The sequence below is a fragment of the Thalassophryne amazonica genome, chromosome 3 (genome assembly GCF_902500255.1).
Source record: "Thalassophryne amazonica chromosome 3, fThaAma1.1, whole genome shotgun sequence".
In the NCBI taxonomy this organism is placed as follows: domain Eukaryota; kingdom Metazoa; phylum Chordata; class Actinopteri; order Batrachoidiformes; family Batrachoididae; genus Thalassophryne; species Thalassophryne amazonica.
The window spans coordinates 78586139-78598702 of NC_047105.1; the positions used below are offsets into that span (position 1 = coordinate 78586139).

At 40.9% G+C, this 12564-nt stretch overlaps 1 protein-coding gene across 3 annotated transcripts in view; it reads right to left on the bottom strand.

Moving 5' to 3' along the window:
- Nucleotides 1–12564, bottom strand: part of rassf5 (Ras association domain family member 5) — a 113658-nt gene that overhangs the window by 41932 nt on the left and 59162 nt on the right. For all 3 annotated transcript variants that reach the window (XM_034166915.1, XM_034166917.1, XM_034166916.1), the window contains exon 2: nt 12074–12192. In XM_034166915.1, the coding sequence (XP_034022806.1) occupies nt 12074–12192 (119 nt within the window). The remainder of the gene's footprint in view (nt 1–12073; nt 12193–12564) is intronic.

A 12564-nucleotide genomic window follows, 5' to 3' on the forward strand; every position in this document is an offset into this window, starting at 1 on the left:
TCAACCCTTCGGCTGCTCCCTTGTTTGCACTCTGCATGTTGAATTGGCACAGGTTTTACGCCGGATTCCCTTCCTGATGCAACTCCACATTACATGGAGAAATGTGGCAGGGGTGGGATTTGAACCCGGAACCTCCTGCACTGAAACCAAGCGCATTAACCACTTGGCCACCACCCAAAGAATAATATAGGCTCTGTTATGTATGTTTAATAATAAAGGTTCTATGTGCTTCTTGAAATTTTTGATGATATTTTTGTTTAAAAACATTAATAATATTCTTGTAAAAATAAGTCCATTCGGCTGTTCCATTGTTTTCACTCTGGGTTTCCACAGATCCACAGCAGTCTTTAACCTTAAATCTGAGTCACACGGTGCCAGATTGAGGAAATGTATGAGCAGCAGATGTAGAATTTTGATATCCATTCTTGTCCATTTTTGTCCTGTACAAGTCCTTTTCCCATTTGTTAAATGTGTTACTTGTGAGTTGATGTTGAGGGAGTCCGTTGGAAAGTTTTGTGCATGCTTAAACCTTTGAGTGGACATCAGGTGGAGAGCTTAACTGGTGGTTGCACATTTGTTAACCGTTTTTTCATTAAATTATAGCTTGCCAATGGAAGTCGGGTAATCATTAGTTTTCTCCATGCGTTGTCTGTTCATCTTCTGATCACATCCAGAAGTGCTGTGCACCCGCAATGGGTGAATGTCCACTCGTTCCATCAGAGCCCCAAACAGATTAGGTGATTTTTGCCACTGGACAAATTATTTCAACTCATTACTAATCTGTTTACTCAGTCTGTCACAGTGTGACTACACCTTTACACTAACGTTCCTGAAAAGGCACCTTGACACTTACACAAATTTAATCCCCACACTGCCGCACAATTTGTCGTTCCAATGCGACCCACTTTGTCTTGCTGGATGCTGCGTAATATAAAATAAATATTTCATAGCGGATGACGCATTTGCTCTCAGAAACTGGCTGATGAAACCATTTCTCATTGCTCCCAGAGTCACAAAAATTATCTGCAGCTGCAGCTTCTCGTGTGCTTCAACAGGTGGAGAACGCACTTAGAATTGTCTCAAAGATAATTATAAATAATATTTTTACTGTAATGGCTTTGAAACAGTTGCATTTTCATTCCTTCTTATGAGTTAGATAATGTATGTGTAAAATTATGTTTATTGTGGATGTAACATCTCGTCGTAATCATTTAGATGCACTGCGGCAATGAGATGCAGTGACACACAGTGTTTTCGAATAGACTGCACAATGTTCATGTCTAGTTCACAAAATGAATGTGCCAGAGATTTTGAACATTTCAAAATTTTCTTTGTGCACTTGCACGCAGCTGTGCACAGCTCACGCACAGTTTACAACAGTTTACAATGAGCAGTGTTGTAATGTAACGAAGTAGAAACACTTCGTTACTGTACTTGAGTAGAATTTTGAGGTAGCTGTACTTTACTTTGTTATTTACATTTCTGGCAACTTTCACTTTTACTTCACTACATTTCCTCAATAAAATGTTTACTTTACTCTGATACATTCCCCTGAACCATCTTCGTTACTCGTTACTACAGTATAAAAGTAGAAGAAATTTGATTGGGCAATGCCTGTTTGCAGAGGTGACAGCAGAGGTGCGCCATACAGGGAAGACACGTCTTCTTCAGCCTGCAGCAAGTGCCGTATTTGACATAAAACAAGTTTAAAGACAATAATAATAATAATAATCCAGAATATGCCAATGCCACTTAAATGGACTCCTTTTCTTTCTTTAAAGAAGCAGCTACCAGTTAAGTTATGCCACCAAAGTCTGCCAATAAAAATGTTTATTTTAAGAGGAGTTGAATTGATTGTTCATTAAACCGACATCATTTTCTCTGGTCAGGTATTACTGTTAAATTAAGCTTAAGTAAATTAATTTAATTTAATTAATTTTTTATCTGAATACTCAATCGCCAGAATAATTGATAGAATACTCGATTACTAAAATAATCAATAGCTGCAGCCCTAAACTTTATTTACAGAGATAACCATCCACCTGTTGCTCACTCACTGCTCCGCCAGAGGCAAGTCCAGACTTTTATAGGGGCTGAGGCCGTCTCCTGGCTAATCCAGACACCACACTGGCTTTCTTTTTGCGTCACTGTTTCACTCTCCACTCGTTTTGGATTTTACTTTGACTCAATACTTTTACTTAAAGTACATTTTATATGAGAAATTTACTTTTGATACTTAAATGTCAGTAATGTCAGATACTTTAAGACTTTTATTCAAGTAATATTTTTAAAAGAGACTTTAACTTTTACCAAAGTATTTTTATGGTAAGATACTTGTACTTTCACTCAAGTATCACTTTGAGGTACTTTATAAAAGACTGACAACGAGTTTACTTTCTGGCACGCCAGATTGCATGCTAGTGTGGGGATCAAATTTGTGAAAGTGTCAAGGTGGCTTAACTCCTTTACCTCTGGAACAGACTCCCCCAGCCCCCAACAAACACCAAAAAGCAGCTACCGCCCCTGTCAGTGCTGAGACTAATAGTATGTGTATGTTCCTGTGCGTAAGATGACTTTAAAATCTGCTCAGGCAAAATGAAGGAAAACTTCTGGTGGATTTATATGAATACTGCTGACACTGCAGCAAGGTCAAACACACTGTCTCCTTGTTAGGGGGCAGCTATCTGTCAGGCTTGAGTCAGACAATGACAGATCACCTGTAGCTCAGCCCTTCACTTTCATCAGCATAAGCACTACAGGAAAAGCTGGGGGTGCAAAGCTGTGCACACATATGCTAAATAGTGCTCCTGCAAGCTATATGTCAATGAAGGCCGGTCACTGTGCTTCATGAATATGTGACCGCACCCGTGCCTGTGCACACTGGAAGGAAAAGGAAATCAATTTCTCCCAATGCACGAGAAGCCCTTGTAAAGAGAGAGGAGCAAAGCAGAAGCGAAGCTATAGATAAGAGCAAAGGGAACAAAAGGAACTGTAGGGAATTAACTGTCATCTCTCCTTTCATCTGCAGCACTAGTGCACTGCCTGAACCAAACTATGGACAAGGACAAGCTTTAGTGAGTGCTACCAGGGGTTGAATTAGTACGTGCATGTGCTAGTTTGTGCACGTATTATTCGAGCAGTGCACGTAATTTTATACTGAACTAGCACTGGTGCAAGTAACTTTATCCAAGTTTCATCAACTATAAGCACCAGTAGAATGAACCAATAAAGGAATAAATAAGAAAAAAAGAAAAAAAAACAATTTCCAGTGTGTTGTCTTCGTCTTCCCTCTGTTTTATGACTCTCACACACAGAGCGAGTTGTTGTGCTCTATTTGTTGCGGAAAGTTGACAAACATCGCCAACGGCACCATTCCTGGGTACACACATCCTCATGAGACATTCCCAATTCGGGGAGTTTCATTATTTGCTGCAGGAGCTGCAGCAAATAACTGCAGCTGCAGGAGCTCCAGTTTGAGGACCTCCTGTCCCATTCGCACGCGCACATGTAAAAAAAGAAATGGAGAAAAAAAACTGGCTGCCGCTGCGGTTCCTCGCTCTCTCTCCCCTCAAACTCTGTCATCATTGTTATAAACCAGTCACCATTTGTTTTATTATACATTTGTGTAGTTAATAAAATTATCTTCACGGACGATTAGTTTGTGCGCGCACGTGAAAAAAAACTGGCTGCCACTGCGGTACCCTACGGAACCCGGGAGAGGTCACTTAAAGTGATATTTTTTTTCTGGCCATGATAATTTGTGCACACGTTTTCCTTTAATTGAGCCCACAAATTAATAAAACATGCTCTCAAATTAATAAAACATGCGCACCTTTTATTAATTTGTGCACGTTTTATTAGAAATGGATGTGGTCAGGGTATATCATCATGGTTAAAACCAACTCATTAACTATTAACTGTACTGCAGGTTATGATCACTAAAATGGTAAATGGACTGCATTTATATAGTGCTTTTCCATCTACATCAGAGGCTTAAAGCACTTTACAATGATGCCTCACATTCACCCATTCACACAAACACACTCACACACCAAGGTCACGAAACTCCAAAAGAGTAGTGGGCTAGCCTGATTCTCAATAAAGATTTATAAAGCATTGACTTTTCCAACAGACATGAAATATTAAAAGGCCAGAATGTTCAAATCTGTGCAACAACAGACAACTCAAACAAACAAGAAGGCAGATGCTTTATGAAAGACATTCGGGAATATTTACATGATTTATTACCCAATCCTTTGCGTCAGTTGTAAAATTTTTAAACAGTTTGAATGCGTGTATGAATGCTCACACTGTCTCACTGTAAAGTCTCACCTGGCACACTATCAGGGGTTTAAATTTGTGTTATCTTCCTACTGGTCATACAGCAGTAGCTAAACCTCTGAGTTATGCAGTTTTGTCTCTCATGCATGATGTGTGGGTGACTGAGGCGAGGATGCCAAGTATAATAAGGCTCAAACTATCTGATGTTCCTGTACACACAATGAAAAGTCCTATTCTGAAGATGGACTTTACATAACGGCCATATCACAGGCTGACATTGGAATTGATGGATTTTACCAATCGCCAATCAGGCTAAACTTTGTCCCTTACATTTCAATTAGATAACTCTATTCTACGAGCACAAAACATATTTTAGAATAGGTCAGTGTAAAGGGAGCTGGGATATAATGAAATCACCACAAAATAAACCAAATTTTACCAACATTTCACTAAAATGAATATGAAGACCAGGAGTGAAATATGGGCAGGATGATGAGCAACAATCTTAAAACTTTGCAAAAAGAAAACTATCAGAACAGGGGAATCATGGCAAGTGGTTGGTAAGCACAAACACGATTGATGACAGCAGTGGACAAGGGATGATCTTTGATCCCACACTGTCCTTTGACACAATTCTTATACCCCCCTTAACACATAACACAATTGAAGCTGACTGGTGCACGAAGGAGGAATCGCATGCCACTCATGGAAAATCGGAGCCATCTCAAATGCCTCGTACAGCTGTCGCCACAACCATTCACGCACAGCAGCGACCAAAAGACAGCAAGTGCCCATTTAACCCCTCTAACCCCTCACATTGATTCATGCCTTTGTTTCATCTAGAACAGACAGGCATAAGAGATCTTCAAATGGCTCAAAATGCTACTAACAGAATTCTAACCAGGACAAGAAATTTGGCCATTTTACCCTGGTGTTGGCCTTCCTGTTCATATGAGGCCAGATTTTAAGGTTTTGTTGTCAACATAAAAATCCTACATAGCCTAATGCCTCCCTATCTGGCAGATCTATTTAAATCATACTGATCTGAGTTCTGCATTCTTGTGATACAGAATTACTGTATCACAAAATCAGCAGTGGAGTCATTCACCCTGCCCATCCTTCTACTGCATCCATTTCTATATTTGGCTAAAAGGATTGTGGTTACGTATAGCATATCTTTTTCTCTCTGTCTGAGGCACTGATGGGACCTCCTGTGGACAATGACTATACACCACAGGGCGCCAGAATGACCGTGAGATGCCCTGGCAGAAGCTGCCACAGCGTTCCGTGGACCACCTTCCTAAAGGGTGACCTCTCTGCACCACTGCAGTCTGTTTTTGGAATGCAGTCTTCCATAAAAACAGCTTTTACTAAAGTGAAACTAACAGGGTGATGGATAGATGCTGGCCCTGCACTCCAGGGCGCTGGACTGATCTGATAACACCCTGCCTGTGGCGCCATTGACTGCGTGCTCACCTTAGGGCCCCTTCACACATAGTACAAATGTGGTTGAATTGCACATGAAGTGTGCATGAAGCAGGAATCGTATGCAATACCTGTAAAATCGTAGCTGCCTCCAATGCCTTGTACACCTATTGTTACAATTATTTGCGCACACCAGCGGCTCAAACACAGAGTGTGCGCTGTGAGAGCCCATCAAACCCTCTCACGGCAGGTGTTGGCCAAATTCCAGGTGACATGCACGAACATCTAACACTGCTCGTTTGGCACTTAGAAAATGTGTGGCCATTTGCGCTATTAGCATGACAACAGTCAGCAGAGGATCACTGTCGAGCTGGATCTGCCCCCACGACTGTGGAGTTGCCAAGTTCACATGTGGCGTGCCAGAGTGTCGGCTCCCCCCACAACACGTGTGCGTGTGATTCGTGCCCCCCGCAGGTGAGACATCTCTCATCTGACATCTTGGTCTGTGCACTGACAGGACAGGGGGTGTGGCTGGCTACCCACAGCTGTTGAGACATCTCTGGTCCTGCATGTCACAGCTGCAGAACACGTACTGTGTTTTGACAGACATGCGTGTGTGTGTGCTTGCTGTCATCACATGGAAATACATAAAAAACATATATCGCTTTTGTGACGGGCTGGAGAAACGAACCGTGAGTTCATGTGGACACGCTAGCAGGCGATCTGAATGTCACGTCTGTCTGACAGGACACGCATACCAGACCATGAGGGCTGTGAGCGGCGCCAACAGACAAGCCAACAGTGCGACAAATATGCCACTTTCAATCAATCAATCAATCAACTTTTTTCTTATATAGCGCCAAATCACAACAAACAGTCGCCCCAAGGCGCTCCACACTGCAAGGCAAGGCCCTACAATAATTATGAAAAACCCCAACGGTCAAAACGACCCCCTGTGAGCAAGCACTTGGCTACAGTGGGAAGGAAAAACTCCCTTTTAACAGGAAGAAACCTCCAGCAGAACCAGGCTCAGGGAGGGGCAGTCTTCTGCTGAGACTGGTTGGGGCTGAGGGAAAGAACCAGGAAAAAGACATGCTGTGGAGGGGAGCAGAGATCGATCACTAATGATTAAATGCGGAGTGATGCATACAGAGCAAAAAGAGAAAGAAACAGTGCATCATGGGAACCCCCCCACAGTCTACGTCTAAAGCAGCATAACCAAGGGATAGTCCAGGGTCACCTGATCCAGCCCTAACTATAAGCCTTAGCGAAAAGGAAAGTTTTAAGCCTAATCTTAAAAGTAGAGAGGGTATCTGTCTCCCTGATCTGAATTGGGAGCTGGTTCCACAGGAGAGGAGCCTGAAAGCTGAAGGCTCTGCCTCCCATTCTACTCTTACAAACCCTAGGAACTACAAGTAAGCCTGCAGTCTGAGAGCGAAGCGCTCTAATGGGATAATATGGTACTACGAGGTCCCTAAGATAAGATGGGACCTGATTATTCAAAACCTTATAAGTAAGAAGAAGAATTTTAAATTCTATTCTAGAATTAACAGGAAGCCAATGAAGAGAGGCCAACACGGGTGAGATATGCTCTCTCCTGCTAGTCCCCGTCAGTACTCTAGCTGCAGCATTTTGAATTAACTGAAGGCTTTTTAGGGAACTTTTAGGACAACCTGATAATAATGAATTACAATAGTCCAGCCTAGAGGAAATAAATGCATGAATTAGTTTTTCAGCATCACTCTGAGACAAGACCTTTCTGATTTTAGAGATATTGCGTAAATGCAAAAAGGCAGTCCTACATATTTGTTTAATATGCGCTTTGAATGACATATCCTGATCAAAAATGACTCCAAGATTTCTCACAGTATTACTAGAGGTCAGGGAAATGCCATCCAGAGTAAAGATCTGGTTAGAGACCATGCTTCTAAGATTTGTGGGGCCAAGTACAATAACTTCAGTTTTATCTGAGTTTAAAAGCAGGAAATTAGAGGTCATCCATGTCTTTATGTCTGTAAGACAATCCTGCAGTTTAGCTAATTGGTGTGTGTCCTCTGGTTTCATGGATAGATAAAGCTGGGTATCATCTGCGTAACAATGAAAATTTAAGCAATACCGTCTAATAATACTGCCTAAGGGAAGCATGTATAAAGTGAATAAAATTGGTCCTAGCACAGAACCTTGTGGAACTCCATAATTAACTTTAGTCCGTAAAGAAGATTCCCCATTTACATGAACAAACTGTAATCTATTAGACAAATATGATTCAAACCACCACAGCGCAGTGCCCTTAATACCTATGACATGCTCTAATCTCTGTAATAAAATTTTATGGTCAACAGTATCAAAAGCAGCACTGAGGTCCAACAGAACAAGCACAGAGATAAGTCCACTGTCCGAAGCCATAAGAAGATCATTTGTAACCTTCACTAATGCTGTTTCTGTACTATGATGAATTCTAAAACCTGACTGAACCTCTTCAAATAGACCATTCCTCTGCAGGTGATCAGTTAGCTGTTTTACAACTACCCTCTCAAGAATCTTTGAGAGAAAAGGAAGGTTGGAGATTGGCCTATAATTAGCTAAGATAGCTGGGTCAAGTGATGGCTTTTTAAGTAATGGTTTAATTACTGCCACCTTAAAAGCCTGTGGTACATAGCCAACTAACAAAGATAAGTTGATCATATTTAAGATTGAAGCGTTAAATAATGGTAGGACTTCCTTGAGCAGCCTGGCAGGAATGGGGTCTAATAAACATGTTGATGGTTTGGATGAAGTAACTAATGAAAATAACTCAGACAGAACAATCCGAGAGAAAGAGTCTAACCAAATACCGGCATCACTGAAAGCAGCCAAAGATAACGATACATCTTTGGGATGATTATGAGTCATTTTTTCTCTAATAGTCAAAATTTTGTTAGCAAAGAAAGTCATGAAGTCATTACTAGTTAAAGTTAATGGAATACTCAGCTCAATAGAGCTCTGACTCTTTGTCAGCCTGGCTACAGTGCTGAAAAGAAACCTGGGGTTGTTCTTATTTTCTTCAATTAGTGATGAGTAGAAAGATGTCCTAGCTTTACGGAGGGCTTTTTTATAGAGCAACAAACTCTTTTTCCAGGCTAAGTGAAGATCTTCTAAATTAGTGAGACGCCATTTCCTCTCCAACTTACGGGTTATCTGCTTTAAGCTACGAGTTTGTGAGTTATACCACGGAGTCAGACACTTCTGATTTAAAGCTCTCTTTTTCAGAGGAGCTACAGCATCCAAAGTTGTCTTCAATGAGGATGTAAAACTATTGACGAGATACTCTAACTCCCTTACAGAGTTTAGGTAGCTACTCTGCTCTGTGTTGGTATATGACATTAGAGAACATAAAGAAGGAATCATATCCTTAAACCTAGTTACAGCGCTTTCTGAAAGACTTCTAGTGTAATGAAACTTATTCCCCACTGCAGGGTAGTCCATCAGGGTAAATGTAAATGTTATTAAAAAATGATCAGACAGAAGGGAGTTTTCAGGGAATACTGTTAAGTCTTCTATTTCCATACCATAAGTCAAAACAAGATCTAAGATATGATTAAAGTGGTGGGTGGACTCATTTACTTTTTGAGCAAAGCCAATAGAGTCTAATAATAGATTAAATGCAGTGTTGAGGCTGTCATTCTCAGCATCTGTGTGGATGTTAAAATCGCCCACTATAAGTATCTTATCTGAGCTAAGCACTAAGTCAGACAGAAGGTCTGAAAATTCACAGAGAAACTCACAGTAACGACCAGGTGGACGATAGATAATAACAAATAAAACTGGTTTTTGGGACTTCCAATTTGGATGGAAAAGACTAAGAGACAAGCTTTCAAATGAATTAAAGCTCTGTCTAGGTTTTTGATTAATTAATAAGCTGGAATGGAAGATTGCTGCTAATCCTCCGCCCCGGCCCGTACTACGAGCATTCTGACAGTTACTCGGGGGTGACTCGGGGGTGTTGACTCATTTAAACTAACATATTCATCCTGCTGTAACCAGGTTTCTGTTAGGCAGAATAAATCTATACGTTGATCAATTATTATATCATTTACCAACAGGGACTTAGAAGAGAGAGACCTAATGTTTAATAGACCACATTTAACTGTTTTAGTCTGTGGTGCAGTTGAAGGTGCTATATTATTTTTTCTTTTTGAATTTTTTTGCTTAAATAGATTTTTGCTGGTTATTGGTGGTCTGGGAGCAGGCACCGTCTCTACGGGGATGGGGTAATGAGGGGATGGCAGGGGGAGAGAAGCTGCAGAGAGGTGTATAAGACCACAGCTCTGCCTCCTGGTCCCAACGCTAGACAGTCACAGTTTAGAGGATCCAAGAAAATTGGCCAGATTTCTAGAAATGAGAGCTGCTCCATCTAAAGTGGGATGGATGCCGTCTCTCCTAACAAGACCAGGTTTTCCCCAGAAGCTTTGCCAGATACGTGACTTTCAGTCACGTATCTGCAGAAATACGCTGTAACAAATGCCGTTTGGTCAGTTATCACAGCGTTTTTTTTCTCTTTTAAAAAAAAATACATTTATCTGCTTGTTGATTTTAGCCATTTCACGCTCCTGTTAAAAGATGTAAAGATTGTAACGCAGTGGTAAAGTTTCCATCTGGTAATCAGAGTTTACGGGTTTGAATCCCGTGAGTGGCATTTATTTTTTAATTAATCAGGGTTATTTAACTGCAGGGTTCTATATTGCCTCCCCTTTTATTTCTTATTTATATCAACCCAGTGATATTCAGTAATTTACAGCTGGTTTTTATTTTATTTTCCTCCGCATCAGTGGCGCGATATATAATTGAATTTACAGTAAAAACTTTTCTGTTCTCTCTATCTTATAATTAATATGAACTTAGCTGCACTGAATCATTTTTTCCTTCCAACTTCACTTATTGCTATTATTGGTGGAGAATGACTCATTCTCAGTGCATATATATATATATATATATATATATATATATATATATATATATATATATATATATATATATATATATACAGAGTATATATACTCTGTAGGACTTATCGGCAAGCATGTCTGAACATGTTAGCATTTTGTTATTTCAAAGTGGGATGGTGTTACTGTGAACTGTTCATTGGCTGATTGATTTCTGCTCCGTTCTCTGTCCAAGGTAATGTTGATGATGATGAAGCAGACCATCAGTGGCCATGACCTGAGCACTGGGCTTCATAGATCATTCTGTCCTCCAGCAGCCATCCATCTAATCCTACATGATTCTTCCATGAGTGAAGCATGTGAGATTTACAGGGAACTGTGGAACTGACGGCTTCCTACTGTGACTGAATTTGGCTGAATACTGACTCACCAAATATGTATATTCCATTTACTGACACTCTGCTCTGAACCATTTGGATACTTTTTGAACTATCCAGTGCTGTGACCACTGGACTCTGTATGGTCGCTTACGCAGTTGCAATATTTCTGTCTTTGCATGTTTGGCTATTTTTTGTTGTGGTGGTTTGTTTAATAATGTTATTGGTAGTATGGCCAAAGCAGATGGTATCCCTACTGAGTCCTGTCTGCTTGAGGTTTCTTGCTTATGGCACAAGAATGTGCCAGGATTGACAGCATGGAGGTCACAATCAAACACTCTGTAGGGGACAAGTGGATTGCAGGTCTCAATGCACATTGACCTGGAGTGTCTACCTAACTGGAGTTTGGGGTAATGACCATCTGGACCATTGCACATATGTGTTTCGCCTTTTGAGATGGTGTGCAGATGCATCATGACAGGTTTGGGGACATGTACGTCACTGCATGCACCACATAATGGAACTACTCTGGGTCAAGGCATCTTTTCCAAGGACACAGGCAGGTAGCACGAGCGGAACACGGGTCTACATATTGGCAGACCAGCTCCTTATCCACTGAGCTACCTGCTTTACTTCTGCTATACTGTCACCTGTTTCACAGGAAGCAAAACCTTTGTTGTCCTGTGCTATCAGACTGACAGCCAATCTATCAGGTAGACCTGTGTCTAATAGGTTGGGGTGAAAATAGGGCAAGCAGAGCGATAAAAATATATATAAGTACAAAGTATCAAGTAAAAAAAACCTTAAGAAATTTACAAGTCAGCAAATGTAAGATGATGTCTGTGAACAGAACAGTCCATGGAAGACTGACGGTGGAACAAAAGGTATTTGTGGAGAGTTCTTGATAATAAAACGTGCCCCTACTGCTGGGTAAAGATGACAGACACTGGAAACAGGAGGGTGAGAGCAGCGATCAAACCAGGAGGCCGAGAGGAGATCGGGCAGGACATGAGTTCATTCAACCGGCCTTTACTCTGAATACTCAATTAAAGTAATAGTTTGTGTCACCTGGTGGTGAGTAGTGCCGAATCTTGTAGGAGGTGGAGTTTTCTCTGGATCTCTGTCTCTCTGGTTGCAGTCCAGCTGGACCTGGCCCTCACACTCCAGGTGACAGGTGTAGCTGCAGTCTGATGGACACAGAAACAAACCAATGAGAGGAGAGCAGACTGTCAAAGAGCAGTGAATGGTAAGCAGCTGTTAATTTGCTGTTGATACTGTTTTTGTCAGCCACGTCTGTGGTAATGGTAATAACTGACAGTTTCATACTAACTGGTCACATGTTTGACTTAGAAATGAGAAAGATGCCAATAAATGCAATCAAACACAAATAACTGGCTCCATCTAGTGGCCAAGGTCAGTCACGCACAGAGAAACTCCAAACTATTTAAATTAAATCAAACTGAATTTAATTCAGTTTAATTTAATCAGTGAAAACATTTCTTATGACTTACACATGACAACCTGCCCACCATTATATCACTAAATAAAAATGAATTTAA